This window comes from Talpa europaea (genome assembly GCF_964194135.1).
Source record: "Talpa europaea genome assembly, chromosome: 11".
Taxonomy (NCBI): domain Eukaryota; kingdom Metazoa; phylum Chordata; class Mammalia; order Eulipotyphla; family Talpidae; genus Talpa; species Talpa europaea.
Genome location: NC_140078.1, coordinates 58,092,951 through 58,115,384, shown reverse-complemented (window position 1 = coordinate 58,115,384; position 22,434 = coordinate 58,092,951). Strand labels below are relative to the sequence as shown.

General features: G+C 40.0%; 1 protein-coding gene across 18 annotated transcripts in view; it reads right to left on the bottom strand.

Annotated features, from left to right (window-relative positions):
- Positions 1 to 22,434, bottom strand: part of MAGI1 (membrane associated guanylate kinase, WW and PDZ domain containing 1) — a gene marked incomplete at both ends in the record, with an annotated part of 646,110 nt that overhangs the window by 26,450 nt on the left and 597,226 nt on the right. For 11 of the 18 annotated variants that reach the window (XM_084248125.1, XM_084248136.1, XM_084248135.1 and 8 more), the window contains 3 exons: positions 271 to 354; positions 4,494 to 4,710; positions 13,945 to 13,976. In XM_084248125.1, the coding sequence (XP_084104251.1) occupies positions 271 to 354; positions 4,494 to 4,710; positions 13,945 to 13,976 (333 nt within the window). The remainder of the gene's footprint in view (positions 1 to 270; positions 355 to 4,493; positions 4,711 to 13,944; positions 13,977 to 22,434) is intronic. The other 7 variants (XM_084248137.1, XM_084248142.1, XM_084248132.1 and 4 more) reach the window with 3 other exon arrangements.

The following is a 22,434-nucleotide window of genomic DNA, read 5'->3' as shown; positions in this document are numbered from 1 at the left end:
GGAATCACCAGGTTTGCAGAGACACCCCCTGGTGTCTCCATTACTACAGACACACAACACATTTTCAGACAGCTGAAGCATGCCCGCACTTTTGATTTCATCTCATCTTTGCTCTTCTATGTTGGTCAATGAGCCCACCAAAACACTCCTTCATGGCCTTTTGCTTTCTTCCCTCCCTTTTCTGAGTTTCTGCCCAGCACCCCCGACCAATGAGAACATCAAACAGGATGAATAATAATGGAGAAATAAAAGTTTTCAGCAGATCCTTACTCTGACATTCTCCAAAATTCGAGGAATTGATTTCTCTCTCTCTTTCACCCTTGCTCAATCCCGATGCAGGCGAAGGTGACATAGCTGGAATATTAATTTCACAATTTTGCAAAGCTTAATGTATGTGCTTTCTCTTAGTTCATTTTAATTTCGTTTTGATTGATAAGGAACGTGCAGTTAAGCTTTCACAGTAAAGGTCATGGCTGCTGTGGATTTTAAAAGACTGTAGTTTGATTCCGGTTTTTTCTCCATTTTTTCATGGTGCTTTTCTTGTCAAAAAGTTAGAATTTACAATTGTGCCATTGAGGATTTTCACAGAACTACCATTACCATCTTAAAGTCTTCATTATTTAATTATACCTTAAAGCATGCATTTTCGTATGACCTTGTTTTAATCATGTCATGAACTTTAGGTTTGTCGAAACCCTCATTTTCTTTTGGAAAAAAAAATTAAGTATACTTTTTGTCACTGCCACATTATAACACTTATTTAAAAGGGGAGCAGATTCTTGATGGAATTCATTTTTGTGCTACTACCTGTTCAAATGAATTCTAGGCAGTTTAGAGACACAAATCGTCAAATCTGGTCAAGATCTGAATAAACACACAAACAAGAATTATCACAATAGCTCCTAGGGTCTAGAAGTATAGCTATGCTCCTTAAACTCACTATGATAAAGAAGCCCATTCACCAATTCCAAATTTGTAAGCCCGTCTCTCCTGAGGAGGCGGGACAGGTGCATAATGTTTGTTACTATGACAGCTTTGGCATTTCTTCTTTTCAAACTATTTTGTGAAGAGGCAAAATTGCAACTGCAAGCTTTAGACTTTCTTTTGTAGTTCACACTATTGGAAACTAGGTGCTCTTTTTGAACAGTTACTAATAAGATTGCATCTATGTCATTTTTAAAGGCACACACAATCAGTACCTAGAAAGCAGGCAACATAGCTCTTAAAGGATTTCTATGGTTGTCTTTGTTTTCAATTAAACACTAAGCCTTTCAAAGGGATTTATTAACACATCTGCAATTCAGGTTGATTCATTTTGACACTGCTGTTTCAACAGATGGCCATATCAAGAATATCATATTTTGCAAAGCATTTAGGCTGTGTGAAGGAATTTGATCAGAGATTGTGTTAATTTTCACATTGGCCTTCACAATAAAAGGAAATGTAAGAAAAACATATTTCCAGAACAGAGGGGATAATATATGGTACAATTAAGGTGTCATTGCTGACTTCAATTTTCCTTGAATACTTTGAACATTTTATTTTATTTTATTTTTTATACAAGAACCGGGGTACAGGCCAGATGCGTGGGAGGGTAAGAGGGTTCACCGGAGAGAGAGCAGGGATCAGAACAGGCAGACTGACGAAATACACTGCTTAGGGGAGCAGCAGGCGAGACAGGAGAGGTTTGCTGCGCCATGTGGGATTCTCACAGGCCGGCCGGGATCGAACTGGCACTGCAGTGGCTGTGGACAGCTTCACAATGCTCTGCTCTACCGCCTGCGCCACCAGGGAGGCCCTACTTTGCTCATTTTAATAAGTCTTGGGGGAAGGGCAGCCAATCCCATCTAACAGGGCCATGGGCTGTATTTTTCTTTTTTCAAAAGACAAAAGGAAAAAAAAAAACCAACCTAAGGGAATGACAGAAACTGATCTGGGATAAAGCAAAGTACTGATTAAAATAAGATTGATCTAGGTTCATTCCAAGGTAGAGTGAAGGAAGAAAATCGGTGACAGATACCGAATAATTATCACTGGGATGAAAAGTCGTATCATTATCGTCATTTAGTGGTGAGGAGGAAATCCAAGTGAACCTTATTGTCAATTAGGTTGCTAAGATCACTCAATCAGAAAGTTTCCAATCACTGAAAAGAAATTGATACTCATTTGTGTTGCTAGATCCTATTCCTTAGATGTTGAAGGCATAAAATTCGCACCTTTTCAAACACCACAGTCTGACTGCCACTTGAACAATTTCAATGCTGAAAGCAGTTGTCTGTGGCAAGATTACAGATCTTTTTTTTCCCTAATAATTTTTTCAAAAGATTTATTTATTTATGCATAGAAGAAATGGGGTGTAGGCCAGAGGTGCAGAGGGGTGAGAGGATTCACCAGAGACAGAGTGGAGAGCAGAACAGGCAGATTGACTGAAATACACTGCTGAGGGAAGCAGTGGGTGAGTCAGGAGAGGTCTGCTGTGTCAGGTGGGTCAGCTCCCTGGCCAGGGATGGAACTCAGGCTGCAGTGGCGATAGAGTTGAGACATAACCCCTAGGCCACAAGGGAGGTCCCTGATGAAAACTTGTTAAAAGATTGGATAAAATGCCAAATTCTTAAGAAATTTTGTTCCATCAAGGTAAAACTGTTATTTGAGCTGGAGGCTCATATTAAATGGAAACACTAGAATTTTCTATCAATCCTAGATGCCCCCACCAGCGCTTGAGAACACAGTTTATTTTATACAAGAAGATTCCTACATGGAAAACTCAATCATAAATGTGTCCTGTATTGAGAAAAGCAGGAGCATGTTCAATAAAGTAATATCTCAACATCAAATGAAGCTGGGTCATTGATTGGAAAAGCCACATGGTTAGAGAGAAATGTGAAGGGAATGTGAAAATATTCCTCTTTAGAAAACATTTCTTCAATAAAATCACTACAACTCATGAGAATACAGTGGGAACAGACCCTAGGTTCATACTTAGCAACTACTGCTTATAAGGGATGTACCAAATGGAACCTTATTTCCTTTGACCTTGAGTCACGCAAACAGGGACTCAATAAATCCCTTCTCATATTATCTGGCTTTTGTCAGTGTATGAACCCTTAGCCAAACAGCTTATTTAATTCCACATGCTGTAGTAAGAAGCAGTGCTATTTCTCCCTGGAAGAGAAAAAGGAGAGAGGAAGGCCTGAGTGGCTTCTAATACCTGGTAAAGACCAAGACTCCAGACTGTCATGTGTCCCTTAACTGCTGCTTCTCATGCAGCAGTACAGTAGTGCAGCCAACTTTCCTTCTCAGACAGGGATCCTGGCCTCACACCCCTGTTTTGTTTGGGTCACAGAGGGATTGCTTTAGCCAGCAAAGGAAATGCTTCAGAGCCAAGTCAGAGTGGGTGGGCACTGCTCCTACCACCTCCATGCTTGGACTCCGGAGGGGCTGAGGCTACTACAGTTGTGGCTACAAAGGAAACCTGTGCTGAGGGGGCAGGGACAAAGGGGATGGGCAAAGGCTTCTCTTCTTTCTTCAGGTTAGTCAGATCTTTGACCACACTGGGACTCTTCCCTCATTCAACATTCTTTCCCATTCCGCACCAAAAGGACAAAATGAAATGTATGAACTTCATCGTGGGCTTATTCTAACCAAGCATCCTCATGGGAAAGTGTCAGTAATAGCAATAGCCAAAATAGGGTCTTATTTGCATCACCTAAGATGAAAGCATTTTGGGGAACCTCCATTGGTAATGGTAAAATGTTATTTATGGGGAATTTTAAAATGTTATTTATGGGGAATTTTATTCATGAATAGTCTTTGAAAATCATCTCATAATAAAAAAACATTAAACATGAAGGCAATAGGTTTATAAGGGCCAAGAAGTCATGAAGTCTGCCATCACTACTTCATATATATTGAAAAGGTAAAGCCAAAGGAACACACTTAATCACAGTATAAATAATTAAAGTATAAGCCAATCACAGTTTTGTTGCTTTTGGTAAGGGGAATGTTTACAAAGACTGATAATGATAATGGTGAAAAAAATATCAGTAGTCTAAAAACCAGCAGAGCACTGAGGGCATTTAATTTCTTCTCATCACTTCTGCAATTCAATCGTATTTCGTATTTGTTCTGTTGTGTATCAGAGCTTTTCACAAGGTATAAGCTCAGAACATGCCACACTCTCCACTCAAGGAAGAATTAATGAGACAGCAGCTCTTATCTGCTACTTCTTTTAATTGAAAGGAAAAATAAGTCCAATTTTTTCCAGACCCCTATTTGATGACCATCATATCCACGCCTCCCCAAATGGAAGACATAATGAAGCCTCTGTGACTATCCAGCAGATTCTATCCATGCTCTGAGAAACTTTCACCTTTCACCTTGATTTACTTCTACTTATTTACAGGCTGACAATCTATTTTCAATAAGCCTCAAGAGAAAGTGGGGTGGGGGTTTGGGAGGGGTCTCAGGAAGACAGGAGTCAGGATGCTACTCACGTCGGTTTTCATACATGCTCCTGGACTGGGCCCAGATTTTAAAAGGATCTGGTTTTTTCTGCCCAGAGCTGTCGGTCTGATCTGGAGCAGGGGCCTCTGCAGGGGGGTACTCGGGGAGCACCTGTGTGTTGTGGCTTGGGGAGGCTGTGTGCAGGCTTCGGTGGCTGGAAACGCTGTGCTGAGAACTGTTCTGGCTGTCTTTTCTTTCCAGTGGTTGCTGAAAGTAAGCAAGTGAGAAAGGCAAGAAGAGAAGATTATTATTGGTTCTCCGAGTGGGTGTTTTCCATCAGTTTGTCTTTGTTCAGCACTTCTGTGCACACATACATAAATATATCAACATTTTGGCTTCCTCCTTTCTCCAGCTAATACTGAATGCAGATAAATCCCCAGGTGATTGGCAGACAGAGAGAGGGGTGGGCCAGATGGAAAGAATAATCACAAACCACGCTGCTCTCTGGGCTGTAGTGGAAAACAAATCCAATTTTCATCATGGGTTCTTGGCTAAAACACTGGCTCATTTATTACAAGGTATATCAGTTCTAATATCCTCATTTTTGGACAAAACATGTGACACAAAATGAGTGGTAAATGTAAATGTCCCAAAGAGATGTAATCAGGATAGACATGCATCTTGGGATTCCACATCTTGCATCTTTCAGTTGTAATAAATAATGAAGCACCCAACTACCATCTAAAGGTTTGCTATCAGTTCTTCTAGACAATAATAAAAGGGACCAGGTATTTTAAAAATCATACTTAGCTTTAAATGTGCACTTGCATTTACAAATATATAATAACTCTTATGAGAAGAGCTTTCATAATTCTCAGCTAATCAATTTCTCAGGCATCACATTTCACCTCTTGATCTCTTGACATTACTGTTGGTTGAAAACCAACATCAAATTTTACATATGGGTTGACCTCAGGGGTCAGTCTTCTTAAAATTGCAACTGGTCCAAAATCCAAGTAGATTTCAAAGGGAAAGAGTTTCATTTAAATTTCAGTAGAATAAGCAGGTTCCTGTTCTTAAAACCTGATAAGCAAAAAAGCTCCCAATTTATGAAATGCTCTTTGTTTGAATGGTGGTTGAATGGAGAGTAAAACCGAGTGGGAGGAAAAATGCCAGGTGGGAAACAAAGTAATTTCAGTTCTTATTTTTTCCAATAAAAGATGTGGTAGGCCCAGATGTTTAGTTCCCCCATTCAAAATAAAACCCCTAGAATCGTGCCGCTTGACTGGGAGACACCACACCCCTTTATTTATCTGCTAAGAGTACTGTAAAGAGGTGGAGGACAGGAAGCAGCACCTCTCTCCCATGGCTCCTGTAGAGCTTTTAATTTTTAAGTAGTTTATAAGATTTTTGACCTAGGGCACCCCAGTCCCCTAACAGTTCTTTACAGCATCAAATTTTTCCACCATTCTGCAGTCAACCCGATCATGACTCTCTTCCTCATTCTCTTGCTAGGTATTCTTTATCTTTCATTCCCCCATCCTGATGAAATTTTCCAAGGGCCCTTCAATTTAATTGCCAGGTCCCTCTATTCCCTTTCCTTTAGTTCTTGTCTTGAAGTAAGTATCTGAAGAAAGCCTGAAGATGACAAAAATTTTATTTGCCCTTAACAATTTACAGATCAAAGATCCTGAACATGGGTTTTGATAGAATTCAAAGTTGAGGAAAACTGGGCATTTATTTAATGAAGATAGACCATTTAAAATGATACATGGTGTGCCTTCAGAGAACTCTGATTACTATAGTCTAAATTAGAAAGAAGTCTTGGTACAACTGTGTGGAAGGTTTACTTCAAGCAGACTGAAGGAGATTGCCTGGAAAACAGCAATATTTGGGGGAAGAAGAGGGTGACAAACATCACTGCCCCATGTTACCACCATTCTCTTTCCAGGACAAAGGGCTCAGCTCAGCTCTGCACAGCAGAACCTGGTTCTGCCGATTTCCAGTAATGTCACCCAACAGCAAATTTGGTTCTCAGGCTCATGTATCCAGTTTCTGCTTCCAGAAGGTCAATACATTTACCTTTTTGCTCCCCCCTCCCTGGAGACATGCTGAAGCTTTTCAGTCAGCAAATGTTCATGACAGATACGATCCCCATTCTCTTTGGCAGGTGCACCGGAATTTGCTTTTCTCTTCATTGTGCTTCTCAACTATAAATGAGCATGTGTAGCAACGGTTCATTTTTGGTGTGAACACATGCTAGCATAAAATGAAAAAATAGTGGGATTCAGGGAGGATTTTCTTCTCCCCATATCTTTGTATTTTCCAGTATTGCTTACTTTTTATTTTTATAATACACAAGGAATTCTTTTTAATCAAGAAAAAATTTAAAGCTCTTCACTTTCAAATGGATCTTGGTAAGTAAAATTAATGGGGAAATGTTATGTCCTTTCTTTTTTTTACATTTTGGTAGCATTTTGGCTTTGTTCACCTCTTGGTGGGGGGAGCAGATATTTTAAGTGAAAAGCAAATCATGCAATAGAAAGTATGTCTGAGTTTACCCTGAGAGTTACAGCCCTCCTTCAAATACACTCTCTACTGTGTGAGTAGCACATCCAGATTGTGGGGTCAGTCCACGGACACTAAATTTATTTCACAGTTAAAGTCAGTCTCTCACCCTTGAAGTTCTAGCCTCCTTCCCCTTGAGCTTGCTCTTCACAAGATCTTATGACCTCCAGATTGAGTTTCACTGCAGGTTGACTGAACTTGAAGTTGTTCTGGAGTCCCTGGAAGTCCGTTTTAACTTTCTCTCTTATTCCCTCTTCCTAAACTGGAGACAATTATTTTCTTGCCACCCTGCCCCAATGAGAGAGGTTGATCAAAGGACAAAGCCTTTCTTCTGCATTAAAAGCACACATGCTTTGCACACATACTCACAAATGCAGGCACGCAGATCCTGTGTCACCTTGTTAGTTTCTGAGACATCTTCATGGCTATGTTAACAGATCTCTGACATGAGGACTTAGAAAGCTTTAGTTTTACTGAAGAGATGGCTCTGCCATAACCAGAGTGTGCAAAGTCTACAAGAAATGGTTTTTAAATTTTAACACCTTTTCTCACCTCCCTAATAAATGACTCACAGAGGTCCAGTGTAACACAAAATGACAGATACAATCTGGAATGAGTTTGAAAAACTGCCTTTCAATCATACTGTACTTCTGCATCCCTTTTAAAATCACCTAATCTTTCCTAAATATGGAAGATAATAGTAAACCAGCAGACTGAGACTATACTCTAGAAATTATGCCACCACTGAACTATCACTATATGGCACATTAGAACCTACAAGAATGGGCTAAAAGCACTTTAATTTGGAAGCTTTTTGGATTTGCCCCCGATAAGACTTAACTTCATATTTCTTCCCAAGGTCAGTTATGAGGATTACTTAATTTGAGATGAACTCCATATTTACTATATTGGTGGCACTCTGGGTTTTCCTAGCTATGCTCTGTGTGTGTTTTGAAAAGTTCAAAATGTGCCTTTTTATTTTCTGTGAACATGCTAACTAGCTCTGCCATTGTCTTTTATTTGGTTAAAGCCTAGAAATGTCCAGGAGAAAAGTCCTGTGTGTGTGTGTGTGTGTGTGTGTGTGTGTATATATATATATATATATATATATATATATATATATATATATATATCTCACTTAAACTAAAGTCAACTTGTACATCTCTTCAGCAGTCTGAAATACTTCCCCAAAGATTTGGGCATGAGAACAAATTCACTTCTAAACTAGTTCTAGCACAGGATCATATTTGCATCTAATTTGATTTTGTCTTTTGCCTCATATTTCTAGGTAAGAATGTAGCCTGAAGGCTGGTATCTATAGTAAAAAAGACTTTCACGTCTGTTAAAGTATGCTATCTAAGGACATGGCCAGAGGACATACCTACTACACCACTGACAGAGCATCCAGACTGTACTCTCCTGCGTAACTCCTGCAACTTATTGATTAACTCACCCAATAAGCACATACTGAGTAACTATGTGAGTCAGATTATGAGATGTATAATGTATTATTAAGAAAGAAGTTACCTGAATGCTTAGAATTTATCAGAGAATGCATCTAAGCATATGTGTGTATGTAGAGGTGTAGATGGATAATAACCAAATAATGATAACATGCTGATAAACTACTGCAATGTCCTTTGATAGGTGATATGAAGAAGCAAACAGGAGATTAGGCTGTGTGAACAACAGCCAGAAACCTAGCAAGACAACAAGGAAACGGTTGGTCTCAGTGAACAGACCAAATAAGGCAAGGGTCTTGTGCACTAGTTAAAGAATTTGGGTTTCAATTTTATTTCATGGGAGGAAAAATCATCAGTGAATTTAAAGCAGGGATATGCCAGGAGTCAACTGATTTCCAGAGAGTTGGGTCTGGCTGCTATCTGGGAACATGAGTAGGGAGGCGTGAAAGCAGCTAGCTACCCAGGAGGTTCTTGTGTGTACATGTGTGGGGTCCAAGGTGGCTGAGACTTGGGGAGTAGTGACAAAGGACAAATATGAATGCTGTCAAAAGACATTTTGGTCCCAAACTCAATAGATATTGCTGACAGATGAACTAGTGGTAAGGGGGAGGAGTAGATCTCAGAAACATAGATATCCACCCCCCAGGTCTCTGCTTCAGGAATTAGCTGGAAAGGCATCCCATATTGAAGTGGATATTTCAAGCATTATCTGTTATCACCACTTTTTTTTTTTTTTTTGGTTCATTTGTTTTTGGTTCTTCTAGTGAGGGCCGGAGAACCTGCTAGACAAAATCTAAGAGTTGTAACACTTATTGTGGTATTTTTGAAACAAGATTTTTATTTGTAAATATCAAATCAGTGCCAATGATGAAGAAAGAAATGGACTTAATTTTGAAAGCTCCATACAAGTCCTTACAAGTCCTTAACCACACACTAGCCATGAACTTGTGCCATAAGACCTTTTAAAATAAAACTACCAACATCCCTAAAACATGATTCTCTTTCTACTGGCTGCCCAAGGAAATCAGGAAGACACAATGGTTTTTTTTTTTTTAATGGAAATGGCAGGGGTTGGCGGGGGGAGAAATCAGCTCATCGGTATTGCACAGAATTTCAAAATGGAGGTGCTTATAAAGTGAGCTGAAAATATTTGCTCAGAGAAGCAAATGAATACAGACAGCACTTAGGAGCTTAAATGATGAAAAGAATTCATGTGGCTTAAAAATGACAAATCGATCCATTTTAAAGCAAAATTATTTACAGTTCACTTATCTGCCAAGACTGAAGGCCACTGCAGAGATTTACATGGACAACAGGGAAAATTCCAAGTGCAGATGAGATATTAGGCCAATGTCATTAAAGGTTGTATGAAGATAAACCAAAGCAGAGGTGGGTCCTTCCTTTTGTCTCTTTCTTTTATGGGGCTAGGACAACTTATTTCTTCCAAAATGGCAGTTGAGATGAGTTCATTCTTAAGAAAAGGAAGGTATCCATTGGCTAGAAAATGTATTTCAGTTCCCACTGAAGGCTGTAAAGGAATCAACTATAACAGTGAAGTCTATTTTCTAGACTATTTTCTAGAGTTTATTTTCTAGAGTTCCAAGGGGTTGAGAGTGTGAGTTTGCTGTAAGAGGTGAGTGGTGAGGAGACCTGCTTAAATAACCCTCCTTCTTCTTCCAGTCAGGTGGGGGATCTTTGGTAGGTTGTACCATTGACCTTGTTGTTGCACAAGTGGCATTAAGTAATGAGACAACTGAGAGTTTGAGCAAGAGGCAGCATCCCTAAGCTTGGATCATTCAGGCCAGGTCATTCACTGAGCACATTGCCTAAGAGATCTTTCTATCAAACCTTTTAAATGAATAGATGTTAGCAATGTCCATAGCATTCCTCCCAGGGGACACGAACAGAGGACAAGGGAACAGAAAGCTGTCAACGTTGCTGTCTTTCTGTGTGCTGCATCTGCTACAAAGAGGGGGTTGTAAAGACTGCCTTGCCCACCTTTCAGTGCCCCCTATGTGAAAACTTGGTGTGACAAGTTTTTAATAACTGAGAAATGTTGGCTCCTTAGTGACTATGCTATGTTTCCTTGCTCTGACCATCATAGCTAAGCAAATAATGTGATTTCCTATGTTGCTCAGGTTGCTGGGGAACTCAGAAGAATTCTAAAATTCAATCACAGCATCTAACTCAATCTTGGGTCTTTTTATGACCTGTCAATGTGGTTATTGTCTCTCCTCAGTTCCATGAAAGCAGGAGTGTTTTCTGTATAGTTTCTGTTATATACAAGCACTAGTTCTGGACCATAGAAGATACTCAATAAATACTTGCTGATGTAACAAATGGATAAAACAACGAACCCTTTTTTGATAGGAGCAGTCAATAAATCATTTGTTAGCTCCAAGAAGAAGGTACCAGGATGACCTTACTTATTTCAAAATTTCCAGTGTCTCACAACAATCCAGACACTTGATAGATTCTTAATAATAATTTGCTGAATAAATGGATGGAGATACGAAAGATGAATATATGGATATATGAAGGGATAGATGATGGGTGGAAAAATGGACATATGGAGGAAGGAGGAGAAGAAATAGTTGGAAAGAGCTAGTGAGGAAACACAGGTGAGCATTAATTTAAAACTCAGGGTTACATGTGATATTTAGAGCTTTAAATTCTCACACATTTAGACCAACAGTTTCAGTTAAATAATTTTCTGGTCATGATTATTAAATTGGGCCACAGAATCAGTTTCCCACTGAGGTCTAAAACCTGACAGCAAATATGTCTTATTATTGTCTCTCCCATTTGGCAGAAAAATTCCTGATGCTATAGAAGTCCAAGTTATCAAATTAATACAATTTTATTAAGACACTACCATTATCCCCAAGGAGTATATAAACCATAAATTCAGCATTTAAGCAAAATCTAGTAGGTGAAATTGCTTGTTAAGAGCAAGCTATAGAGGCTACCCAGAAGGGGAAACAAGATCAAAAAGATAAGTCCTTCTGTTCTAATAAAAACCCAACTACTTAATTATTGAAAACCTTAAAAAAAAAAAAAAAAAAGGTCTGAGGGCAAAAAGAAGCTGTCAGTCACATGAACAAGCCAACAATGTCAGAAGCCTCTGGGAGAAAATAAAAACTGCAGTCCTGGGTTAAGACTGTGTATCACAGAGTTTATGACACATGTGAGTCCAGCACAGCCCAGGCACAATCAGTGTGTGCATCTTGTTATGTACATAGCCTACCTAATGGACCCCACCTGTCACTATGGGAGTGGCTTTCTGGAACTATGACATATAGCATCCCCATGGATCACCTCTGACCTCACCAGAAAAATTCTACAGTCATCTGTCTCTCTGGCAGGACATCATCAAAATTCAAAGTGGGAAAGAGAAACAGCTTTAACCCACCTGTACAGAGCTCCCGCTGACCACAGATGTTAGCAAGGCTTTATTGGCAACACAGACCTTGGCTGGTATCCCCCAAATTTTGCACAGCAGTTGCCAGAGTAAGCCAGCAATGCTGTGAAAACCATCATCCCTGCTCTGGCACAGAAATCGGGTAAGGACAAGCCCCAACCTGGGGACTCATTCTTTCTAATCCAGCAATACACCCGTCTCTTAGCTTGTGGTAATTAAGAGCCAGCAGACTGTGGGCAAAGCAGTTAAGAGAGCTTTTTTCCTAGGAATGTAGCCTGAGTAATTGGTTTGCAGCTTGCTCATGGCATGGCTTTTACAAAAATAAACTGTCATAGGGAATTCTCTTAACAGGTTTAGTGATTGTAGGCTCAATACCTGTTTGAGACCCTTTGAGTTCAATTTTAGAATTCCAGAACACATTGGGAAAGAAGAGATGCAAATGAATCTACAAAAAGCCTCTTGCATAGTAAGTTTAAATAGGATGCAAGATAGGACTCCTTGCTACCTGATGTCATGTTGCTTGTGTACAACAACTGTATCTCCCCCAGTATGCTCTGTGTCAAGACTCCATTCCATATGGGTATGTAAAATCAGTCCATGTATTTTGCAGCATGGTTGAGGGTAAGGAAAAAAGGGAATGGCTCCCATGAATTCAAGCTCATGTGTCATGTCTTCCAGGTTGGTTCCTGTTTTTCGGAGGCTGAATAGGTTTCTGACTATGACCCAGGGTTGAGGACACACGAGAACACACACACACACACACACACACACACACACACACACACACACACACTCAACATTCTTTGGCATCTCTGTGGTTCCAATGTGGGCACCAACCAGCACTTTTCTGCCTGGACATTAACATAAACTGACAAGGGACGCAGCTCTGAAGTCACATGTTTCAATCACCACGACACTATTGCACTGGAATCACATCAATTATTGCAGGTTTTTCTCTTTGTATGACTTAGGAGGAGAACTTAAGAATGCAGGAAGCTCCCTATCTCATCTCCTTAATAAACTTCTGTCTCTCTCTGACAGATCTGGAGACAGGTGGAAAGAATTCAGCTGCAGCATCGTGAGCTGCAAAGTTTTAAAGGTTTTCTTTTCCCGTGTGGCAGAAAGCTGAAATTTTTCCTCCCCCAAAAATTCTAAGCCACATGGAAGACTAGCTCGTTATACTAATGTGAATGAACTGGGAAGCCTCTTCCACCTGGATCAATTTTATAGGCATTGGAGTTCCAATTTTGAGTTTTTAAGTAGCATTTTAATTTGTTGTTAGTGCCCCGGGAGCAGAAGCTCACACCACCAAGCAAAACACTACCAGCCTCTAAGCTATTAGCTAACACGTCAACTAGGTAATGCATCTTCAGGGAAACCAGATTAGAAAGGACAGCAAAACATTGATTTTTTTTTTTTTTAAAGAATCCTATACCTGCAGCATAATGCTGCTAAAGCTTGCAAAACAACAAAGGACATTTCCACGGCAAAGAAATGTCTTATTCTCAGTGCTGGGGCAGGGAACACTGTTCCAATCGAGCATGGACACAGACACGGGGCAGAGCAATTCTTCCTTAAACCCATAGGCTTTTAAATTCTGTAAATAATTCATCACCCAGTGCATAAGAAAGCTCTGAGGGCGATCTAGCCATGTGAAAGGCTGGAAACACCAGTTGAGAGCAATGCTACCTAGGAAGCAGGTGGAGCTTTTTTCTCCACCTCCCAAAGGAAACAATAGCATTTCTATCAAGTTAAAACATCCAAGAAAACTCATCCTTTTGAATGAGAGTTAGGATGCATTTACATAGCGAAGACTTCAAACATGCATTCTTAATCCTGGCTCCTGCAGCCTGGCCACAAATCATTAGGCAGTTAAAGACAAGTCCAAATACATTCGATACCAAACGGATCCCCAGAACTTAATATAATAAGCTCCGGCTCCCCCATTCAGTCAAAAATACATACAGTGAAGTCAAGCCAGAAGGCACCCCTCCCACCCCCACCCTCCCCCCCGCCCAAACAAGCACCAAGTAACTGATAAGTCCTTACCGACTTTGGGCTCTTCTTGGGAACTGGAAGCCCTGGAAAAAATGCAACAAGGAGGGGAGGGGGAAGAAATCATTAGCATATAAATGTTACCTTTTCCTTAAAGAACAATCCCCAGGTGTTTCATGGCAACCTAGCCATCTGCAGAGTTATGTCAGATTTCTCCCCAGCATCGGAGTTACCAGGCTGTTCATATCGAATCAAAGCAGAGGGAGGAGGAGACCGAGAGGCAGGAGATCTATCTGCATTAGCTATGCTGACTTGTACTGCAGCAGCCTGGAGGCTGGGAAAAGAAATTCACAGACCTCAGCGGCCTGGGAAATTGAACACTTGGACAGAATCTCAAATGCTCTTCTGGATTAAGAGAGACTTAACTTACAATTAAGTCCAGGATATTTCCTTTCTATAGGATCCACTTGTCAATTGAAGCGGACCAATCAGGACAGAGGGAGGGGTGTGTATATTTAGTTTCAGAGGAGTACATGGTTAAAATTAAAAAAAAAATTTTTTGGTTCCTTTTTTCCCCTCTGTCTTTCAAGAGAGGAAATGCCTTCCTTATTTGGATGAGCTGAACACCAAAACAAAGACGGATTTTTTTTCTTTTGCTACCACACAATACAAATGCAAGTCAGTCTAAAGGCCCCCTCCAGATCATCAGCACACCTCTCCGATGGGATGTATGCCAGTCTTCCAAGCAAACTCCGATTCAGCTTGTAGGAATGGACTCCGGGTGGGATTAGGGAATGCAGGTTGGGAGGGAGAAAGATAAATTTCACCAACCTGAGTGGAAAAAGATAATAATGGAGAAGGACAAAGGCAGAGGAGACAAAGGTGGTCAGGGAATCTGGCTGGCTCTTCCCAAACCCTGTCCTTAAGTGGGAGGGGGAGGACTGGAAGGCACCACTGATCTCTCACTTCTAGGAAACTCAGCAGCTATTAGGGACAGACTTATGGGAAATCTCCCACCGGGAGAGTACAGCAAAGGGAGGTTAGAAAGGAAAATAAAAGCACCAATTATTGGTGTTCCAAAAGTAACATTTCTGCAAGTTGCCCTTTCATTTTTAATATTTGATTTCAGCAAGGGTTTGAATGCAAAAGGCAGATGCCATCTGTAGTAGGCTCTGGAATCTGATGATTCTGCACTGGAAACTTTAATTTTTTTTTTGGAAAATGATCCCTAGGGAGATTTCCAGTCTTGGAAGTGACTAGTCAAACCATGAGCCAGGCTAAGTTCAGTGCAAGTAACGTGAGGCAAAAGAAGTGGGTGAGTGGGAGTAGGAGGAAGCCACCTCCAGACGCACTGCTAAGGTGCCCACTGTGAGTGGGGCGTGACAGGGATTACGCCTCCTCGCCAGGCTCATCTCATCACCAAAATGAGGTCAGCATGGTCTGACAGAATGGTTCTCACACTTCAGAGTGCATAAGGAGCACTTGGCAGCTTGTTAAATACGTACAATCCCAGGTCCCTCCCTCAAGGCCAGGAATCTGAAATACACGCCAGGAGATTCTGAAATAGGAGGTCTAAGGACCACACTTAAAGAAATTATGATACAGTTGAAGGAGGAACATTCTTTTAAGTCAGACAAACTCAGATAGGCAACCTCAGTTGAGTTGCTTCAGTTTCTCAATTTATAATATAGAGATAAAAAGACTCAGTTTGCAAGACAGCTATAATAATTCAAGAAAAGGTATGAAAGTATACCTGGCAAAAAGTAGCCTTGACTTCCAGCTCGTTTGCCTTCCTTTGCTTAATTTATACCATTCAGAAAGGAAGTGGTTAGGACTACCTTGCTCTATCCAGGGACAATGAATGTTAAGTACATTAAAATATAAGATAATATTATAGGGGAATTATTTTCCCTATGGAGAATTAGTATGTTGAGCAATTTAGATATTTTATTATGCTTGAAAATAATTATTGGGTGTTTTTATTTGTTCATTAAAGAATCCATCAAGTTATATTAATGTGAATTACTGCATCTACTTTAAATTATATTACATCTTTAAACGTAGATTTTTCTATAATTTAGATTGATCTCCTTAGAATTGAAATAAGCAAGATTTCACCAGAGCTAGATTTTACAGGACTTGATTTCACTTGGGATTACCATGACAAGCAACAAAAATTTGCAAACAATCTCCAACTAGGAGGAGAAGCCAAGGAAAATGGCTTCAATCCACACTCTGCTAATTATGGGTAAGACTGGTGATCTTAAATTCCTTGATTCTTGTAATTTTCATACATAAAACACAGGCACTTTTCATTCTCTACCTGAAAGATAATTCAAGGCTGCAGGTACAAGGAAGCTCAATGTAGCACTGTTGACTTGAAGGAAATCTAGAAACGAGTTCTGAATATACCATGGGATGGCAGGCACTTAAGCAGTCTGCAGAGGTTAAGTGGAATGAGCTATCTCTATGGGTCACAACATGGACAGTCTCCAAAACATAATTTTGAGTGGAAAACAGCAAACTCCAGAATGAGGAGGCAGGCAGAGCCTGGTGTTAAATGCACCCAAACACACGCACAGCATTCACCTTCCACAACCATGTCCAACTGCTAACTGGGCTACTTCTAGTGGAAGGAGAGGCACACATGGAAGGGGCTAACTGAAGACCTTAATTTAGAGTTCTTTTTTAAGAACTTCACATTTTGCTGAGGCGATGAAACATTAATTTCATATAAACATTAACAGCCCTTCTGTTAATTATACATTACCACCCAGCCTGAAACATACTGGGGTAACCAGTTAAGGTCTGTTTTCTCTGAGGAAGCACTTCATGGAACATTCCAGAAGGCCCCTGCTCCATTTCTACAATAGATTGTATAGATCAAAAAGATTTTTTTTAATTTAAAGGCGAATTTGCTCCTATTTGCTAGGCACTTGCCGAATCCCTCTTTTTAAAAAGCCACACCTTTGACAGTAATGAAACTGGCTACAAATTGATACTTACAAAGTCAAAAATCAAGAGACACCAGTTGACTGCTTTTTAAAAAAAGGTATCAGCGATGTGTTTTTGAGTCCATAGTGTTATTGAATCTTAAAATATGAATCCAGAACAAACCATATGATTAAAATTTAAATTAATTTTATCCAAATCTATTCAGGTGGAAGAGAAGAGTTAAGACACATAATGGAAAACACTAAAAAAAAAAATTACACTTTGGTAAAACTCTGCAAGGTCTAGAAATCACAGGATGTGGCTCTTTGGCTCCAGTGAACTGAAGGTGGGAGAAAGCAGTGGGATCCCACACTTCACAGCAGGGCAGTGGTTTTCCCAAGGACAAATGCAGACTTTGTGTTCCCAGGGGCAGCAGGAAGCTAGGGAAGTTGCTGAAACCATGTCACATGTGAAGCATATGGGCAGAAACGGTACCTACTAAATGGGCTCATCTGGTCCCTGCACCCTGAGGAAGACGAGTTTTAAGAAGAATCAGAAGCGTGCATGGATGGCACCATCTGCTCTTCAAGTTTTGAAGGTGGCAAATGCCACATCAAAGGGATCTTACAAAACTTTTACAGGGAAGTATACTTCGAAGTGCAATCTACGGAAGTGAGAATAGTTTGGGAGCTGAAGTTTAAAGTTTCCTATAAAAAGGTGTCCCTTTAGAGAAAACAAATGGTAAATTCTCTGCTAATAACTGGGATCAGACCAACCAACAATGAGGAGGAAGAATCTCTCTCCTTTTAAATATCAAGGTTGTAAACCATGCTACTGACTGACCATGTTCTCATATAAGTACATGGCAAAACTTTATCCTTGGTGAAGTGTTATAATGATTGTACACAAATAATTTATATGAAAAATGTGAAAATACAGCAGAATACACACACATATCTAAATATTTAGATACAAAATACTAGAAGGTCTAAAACTGTTCTTTTGGGTCATAGACTCGCAAATGGTTTTATTACACACATTTGTATCTTCTCAATGAAAGTTTCCTTATTTATTTATGAACTCTCACATACAAATGCCATCAACTGTCTATATTGCCTTTTTAGGTAAAATGAATACAGCATGTTTGAGAATTTTTTTAAAGATTTATTTTTTATTTATATAAGAGTTGGGGTGCAGGCTAGAGGCATGGAAGGGTGAGAGGATTCACCAGAGACAGAGTGGGGAGCAGAACAGGCAGACTGACTGAAATACACTGCTGAGGGGAGCAGCGGGCAAGACAGGAGAGGTCTGCCCCGCCATGTAGGTCTCTCCCTGGCGGGCTGGGAATTGAACCCATGCTGCAGAGGCTGCAGACAGCTTCACAGTGCATGGGAGGGTGAGAGGATTTACCAGAGACAGAGTGGGGAGCAGAACAGGCAGATGGACCGAAAGCTGCTGAGGGGAGCAGCGGGCGAGACGGGAGAGGTCTGCCCCGCCATGCAGGTCTCTCCCTGGTGGGCCGGGAATTGAACCCACGCTACAGAGGCTGAGGACAGCTTCACAGCACTGTGCTCAACCCGCTGGGCCACCAGGGAGGCCCTGTTTGAGAATACCTCATTGTACTTTTAAAGCTCTAGAACCATCACTGACCTCTGTGTATTTCAAGAATTGCTTGCTTTTCCCAAAATGAATACGTACATACAGTTTCCTTAAGCACCCTGCTGAGATCAAGATTGTGTTCATTGCACGGACTAAATGGAAACAGCCAATCAGAAAAGCCAAGCTTTGCCACTTTGGCAATAAGATCACCATAACCTGAAATTGCTGGGAAAGAAACCAAACTTCCCCAGGACTAATTTTTTCTAGGTTCAAAGGAAGTAAGAATGCCAACTATCTGAAAGAATCAATTAAAAGCCTGCAAAGGACTTTGAAAGGGTAAATCCTAAAGTCACTGTCACATGCAAAGCGTCACATGCAAAGTGTCACAAGACAAAAATGTATTTTGTCATTGATTTTGGTATTTTTTATTGCGATAGTCATTCTCCTCTATACTTGCACTTGGTCTCTAGAATTGAGTATTTTAATGGCCACTCTGATTTACTCCTCAGCATCCTAACAAATGCTGTGGTGCTGAATCACATGTTGTCGCACACATGGGATCCCTTAGCATTTTGCATCATGCTATTGCATTAAAAACTGCACTGAAATTGCATCAAAGAGCAGAGAAATGCTACACATATTTAGAAAAACAAGTTATTCATGAACACATTGAAAGTCACTGAAAGAAAAAGAATGAGAAGGTGGTCAGAGGTTAGTCCTAGATACCATGGTGGATAACACTATTCCTAAGTACGTTTTCATTTCAGAGCCCATAAGCTTTATCATCTGAGAAATCTATCATCTGAGAAATCTATCAATACATAATGCTAAATGCAGAACTTAATAATGATAGTTGACTAATTCAGGAAACTCATCATTGTGAGTTTTTATTAAGGAAATAACTAGGGTCTTGCAAAATTTACATAAAAGATGTTCAATATAGTTATTTAAAGAAGGTAAAATTTGGAAACAATATGAACTTTCATAAACAGAGTACTAAGCAAACATCTTGTTATACCAGTCAGATGAAAAATTATGAATCCATTAAAAATGAGCTCAATCAAGAAAATTTAGTGAGGGGGGAAAGTGGTAATGATATCAGACATAGGATAAAATAGGATAAAAACACACAAAATAGGATAAAATAGGATAAAAACTACACAAAGAACGTAACATTGTTAAAAAATTGGTGAACGTCTATATCCCAAGGTATATCATACACACAAAGACTAGAAATGTATTAAAATATTGTTTGTGAATTCTAGACTTAATAGGTGATTTGTGTTCTTATTTTCTGAATTTTCTAGATTTTTACATAGAGGATGGCAATAATCATAACAGCTAAGTATTCTAAGCAGTGCAGCCATACCGAGTGTGCTTGCACAATGGTATGTACTTAATGGTTTAGTGAACTATCAGATTAAAAAACAACTGGAGCTTGTTCTCAGTTCTCTCTTGGCTCAGTGATTGACATTTCTACTCAAGTGTCTGCGCTACTAAATTACAAGGCCATGGTCTTGATTGAAAATGGGCTAAAAAGCTGTTCAAACCCCTTCAAAGAAAAGCTGTACAGAAGCACTCAATTTTGCATACAATTTCAAGTATCTGAAACCTTGACCTGTAACCTTGAGAGGTCACATTCTACTGTGGCCTATGAGTCTCAGCTTAAACCACCTTGTTTAAGCACATGGCTGTGATGTCACAGACGCAATTCCTAGGGTGAGGTTCACTTTAGCAAAGTGTGTAACTCTGTTAAGGAGAGCTCATATAAAACACTCTATCTGCAAATAGAGGGAATAATGATAAGTATCAAGTAGAAAGAGAAAAATGCCAGTGCTTGTTTCTCCTGCTTTCTTGGGAGGATGTAAAGGGCACATCAAAATAATTTTAAGGAGAGAAACTGCATTACAGCATACATATCAGAACAGTTATATTTATCAGCAAAATTGCTGCTTCATGAAAAAATAATGAACCCAATAGGTAATGCTTTTATTGGGGAGGAGGAGGAAGGATGGCGATGAATCAAAATACTAGAGAGTGTGAGATACAGATGTGGAGGAGTGCAGGAAAGAGAGTGAGCTGTGATTTCCCTGGCACTGCAGAATAGGTGATTATTTGACTGCAAACCAGTGACTCTAAACAATTAACATTAATGGCCAGTAGCCACTAAAGAAAACCATCTGCACCACTCTCTGCCAGCGAGTTTTTCATTTTTTTGGTATTTTTAAATACAGAATACATAAACCATGAAATAAATTTAAATTGCCCTCACCTTACTGATAAAATGCTAAGGACAGTCAAGAAAACGGAAAGAGGAGGCATTAGTCAGCTCTAACTTTTCCTAGTGAGGACAGGAAGGGAAATCGGAAAAAATTCACTCACTCATTTAACCAAATTATGGCCTTCCACGTGCCAAGATCTGGCATGAAATAAAGCAATGCACAAGACCTACAACAACCTGTTTTCACAGTGCTTACATTCTGTGGGGAAACAATGAATTAACAACTTTGCAGATAATTTCAGAGTGATAACCTTGGTAAGGAGAATGAAGCAGGATAACGGAACAGGCTGCTCCCGGGGTGCAAAGCTCCTTTGCTCCAGGGGTGCAAAGCTCCTTGGGTGGCCAAGCATGTCTTTCTTGAAGGGACAGAATCTAAGCTGAGACCCGAATCATGAGCAGGAACCAGCCATGTGACTATTCACCCACATGAGATTTATTGAGCTCCACCATATGCCTAGTGAAGCGTTACTGAAGAGATAAAAGTAAATCAGACATGGCCCTGACCTGCAAGAGTTCATAGCCTGTCTTAAAAGATAAAGAAGTGGAGCGAAGCAACAAAGTTGTACTTCAGTGTGGTCCATGCTAAGTGCCTCGACAGAAGGGAAGCACTGCTCTTGGAAACAGTGTGAAGAAGTAGGCAAAGCGATGAGCTGATGAACTGAACATGGGAGGAAGGTCAGCATTTTTAATCATGAGGCTGGTGGTTGTGAGCAATATGCAAAGACTGATGCTTGACTGAATAACAACAATGACCTTTTTTTAGAAAGTTTTTTTTTTTTTTTAAAGCTAAATCTGTGTGCCAGCATACACTCAAGGCCAAGTTAAAACCAGAGTACATTGCATTGAATGACCTTACATACAGTATATATCACAAAATTGAATCCATAAAACAAAATGAAAAATGGTTCTAGTTTAGACATGTTGATTTTTTCTCCTTCCTCTGGCCAAATACCATTATCAACCCTGCGGTGTAATTTTTCAAAGTGAATATGATACCAGCTGCCAAGAACAGAAGCATCAGACCCAACGTCTCCCAGTAGATGAAGACATTCTTTCCTTGGGGGATCTACGGATGGTCATTATGAAATATTGTGACCTTCATAATTTAGAGAGATGGTGGACTTCAGATACCTGGATAAGCAGCTCCCAATGCAGTGTCAGTTGGCATTTTGTTAAGAAGATTAAGAATAGAGTTGTACAGCTTTACAGCCATGGAGAAGTCAGTTTCAATTACACAGTACATATAGCCTAATAAATATATCCTGAAGAGAAATAAATGGCTGGCCAGGCTGGTGGTTGTAATGGTTTACAGAGCCTTTCACCTCAAAGTCATGAGACTTGAACTGGCACAGGTGACGAGAGACCTGGAGTCATTAACATTCTGGACCACTCAAGCGCTTAGGTAAGATGGATGGGGTGTCATCATGCAATCCTAAGAGGCAAATGGTCACTTCAGATAACATGTCATTGAAATAACATGGAAGGTTCTATTGTTGTTGACTCAACACACATGGAGGTTACAAAACTTGGCTTCTCTTCTCATTTCTACAAAAAAAAAAAATCTTCAAAAGCAAGGGCTGAGTGCAAAAATAATAAGAATTGAGAGCTTGCCTCTGACACATATATTCTTCACAATTGCTATCTAAGTAATGAGATCATCCTGATTTTATAGATGAGAAAATTGAGGCACTGAAGGTTAAATAACATGGCCTAGGTAAGACAGTCACATG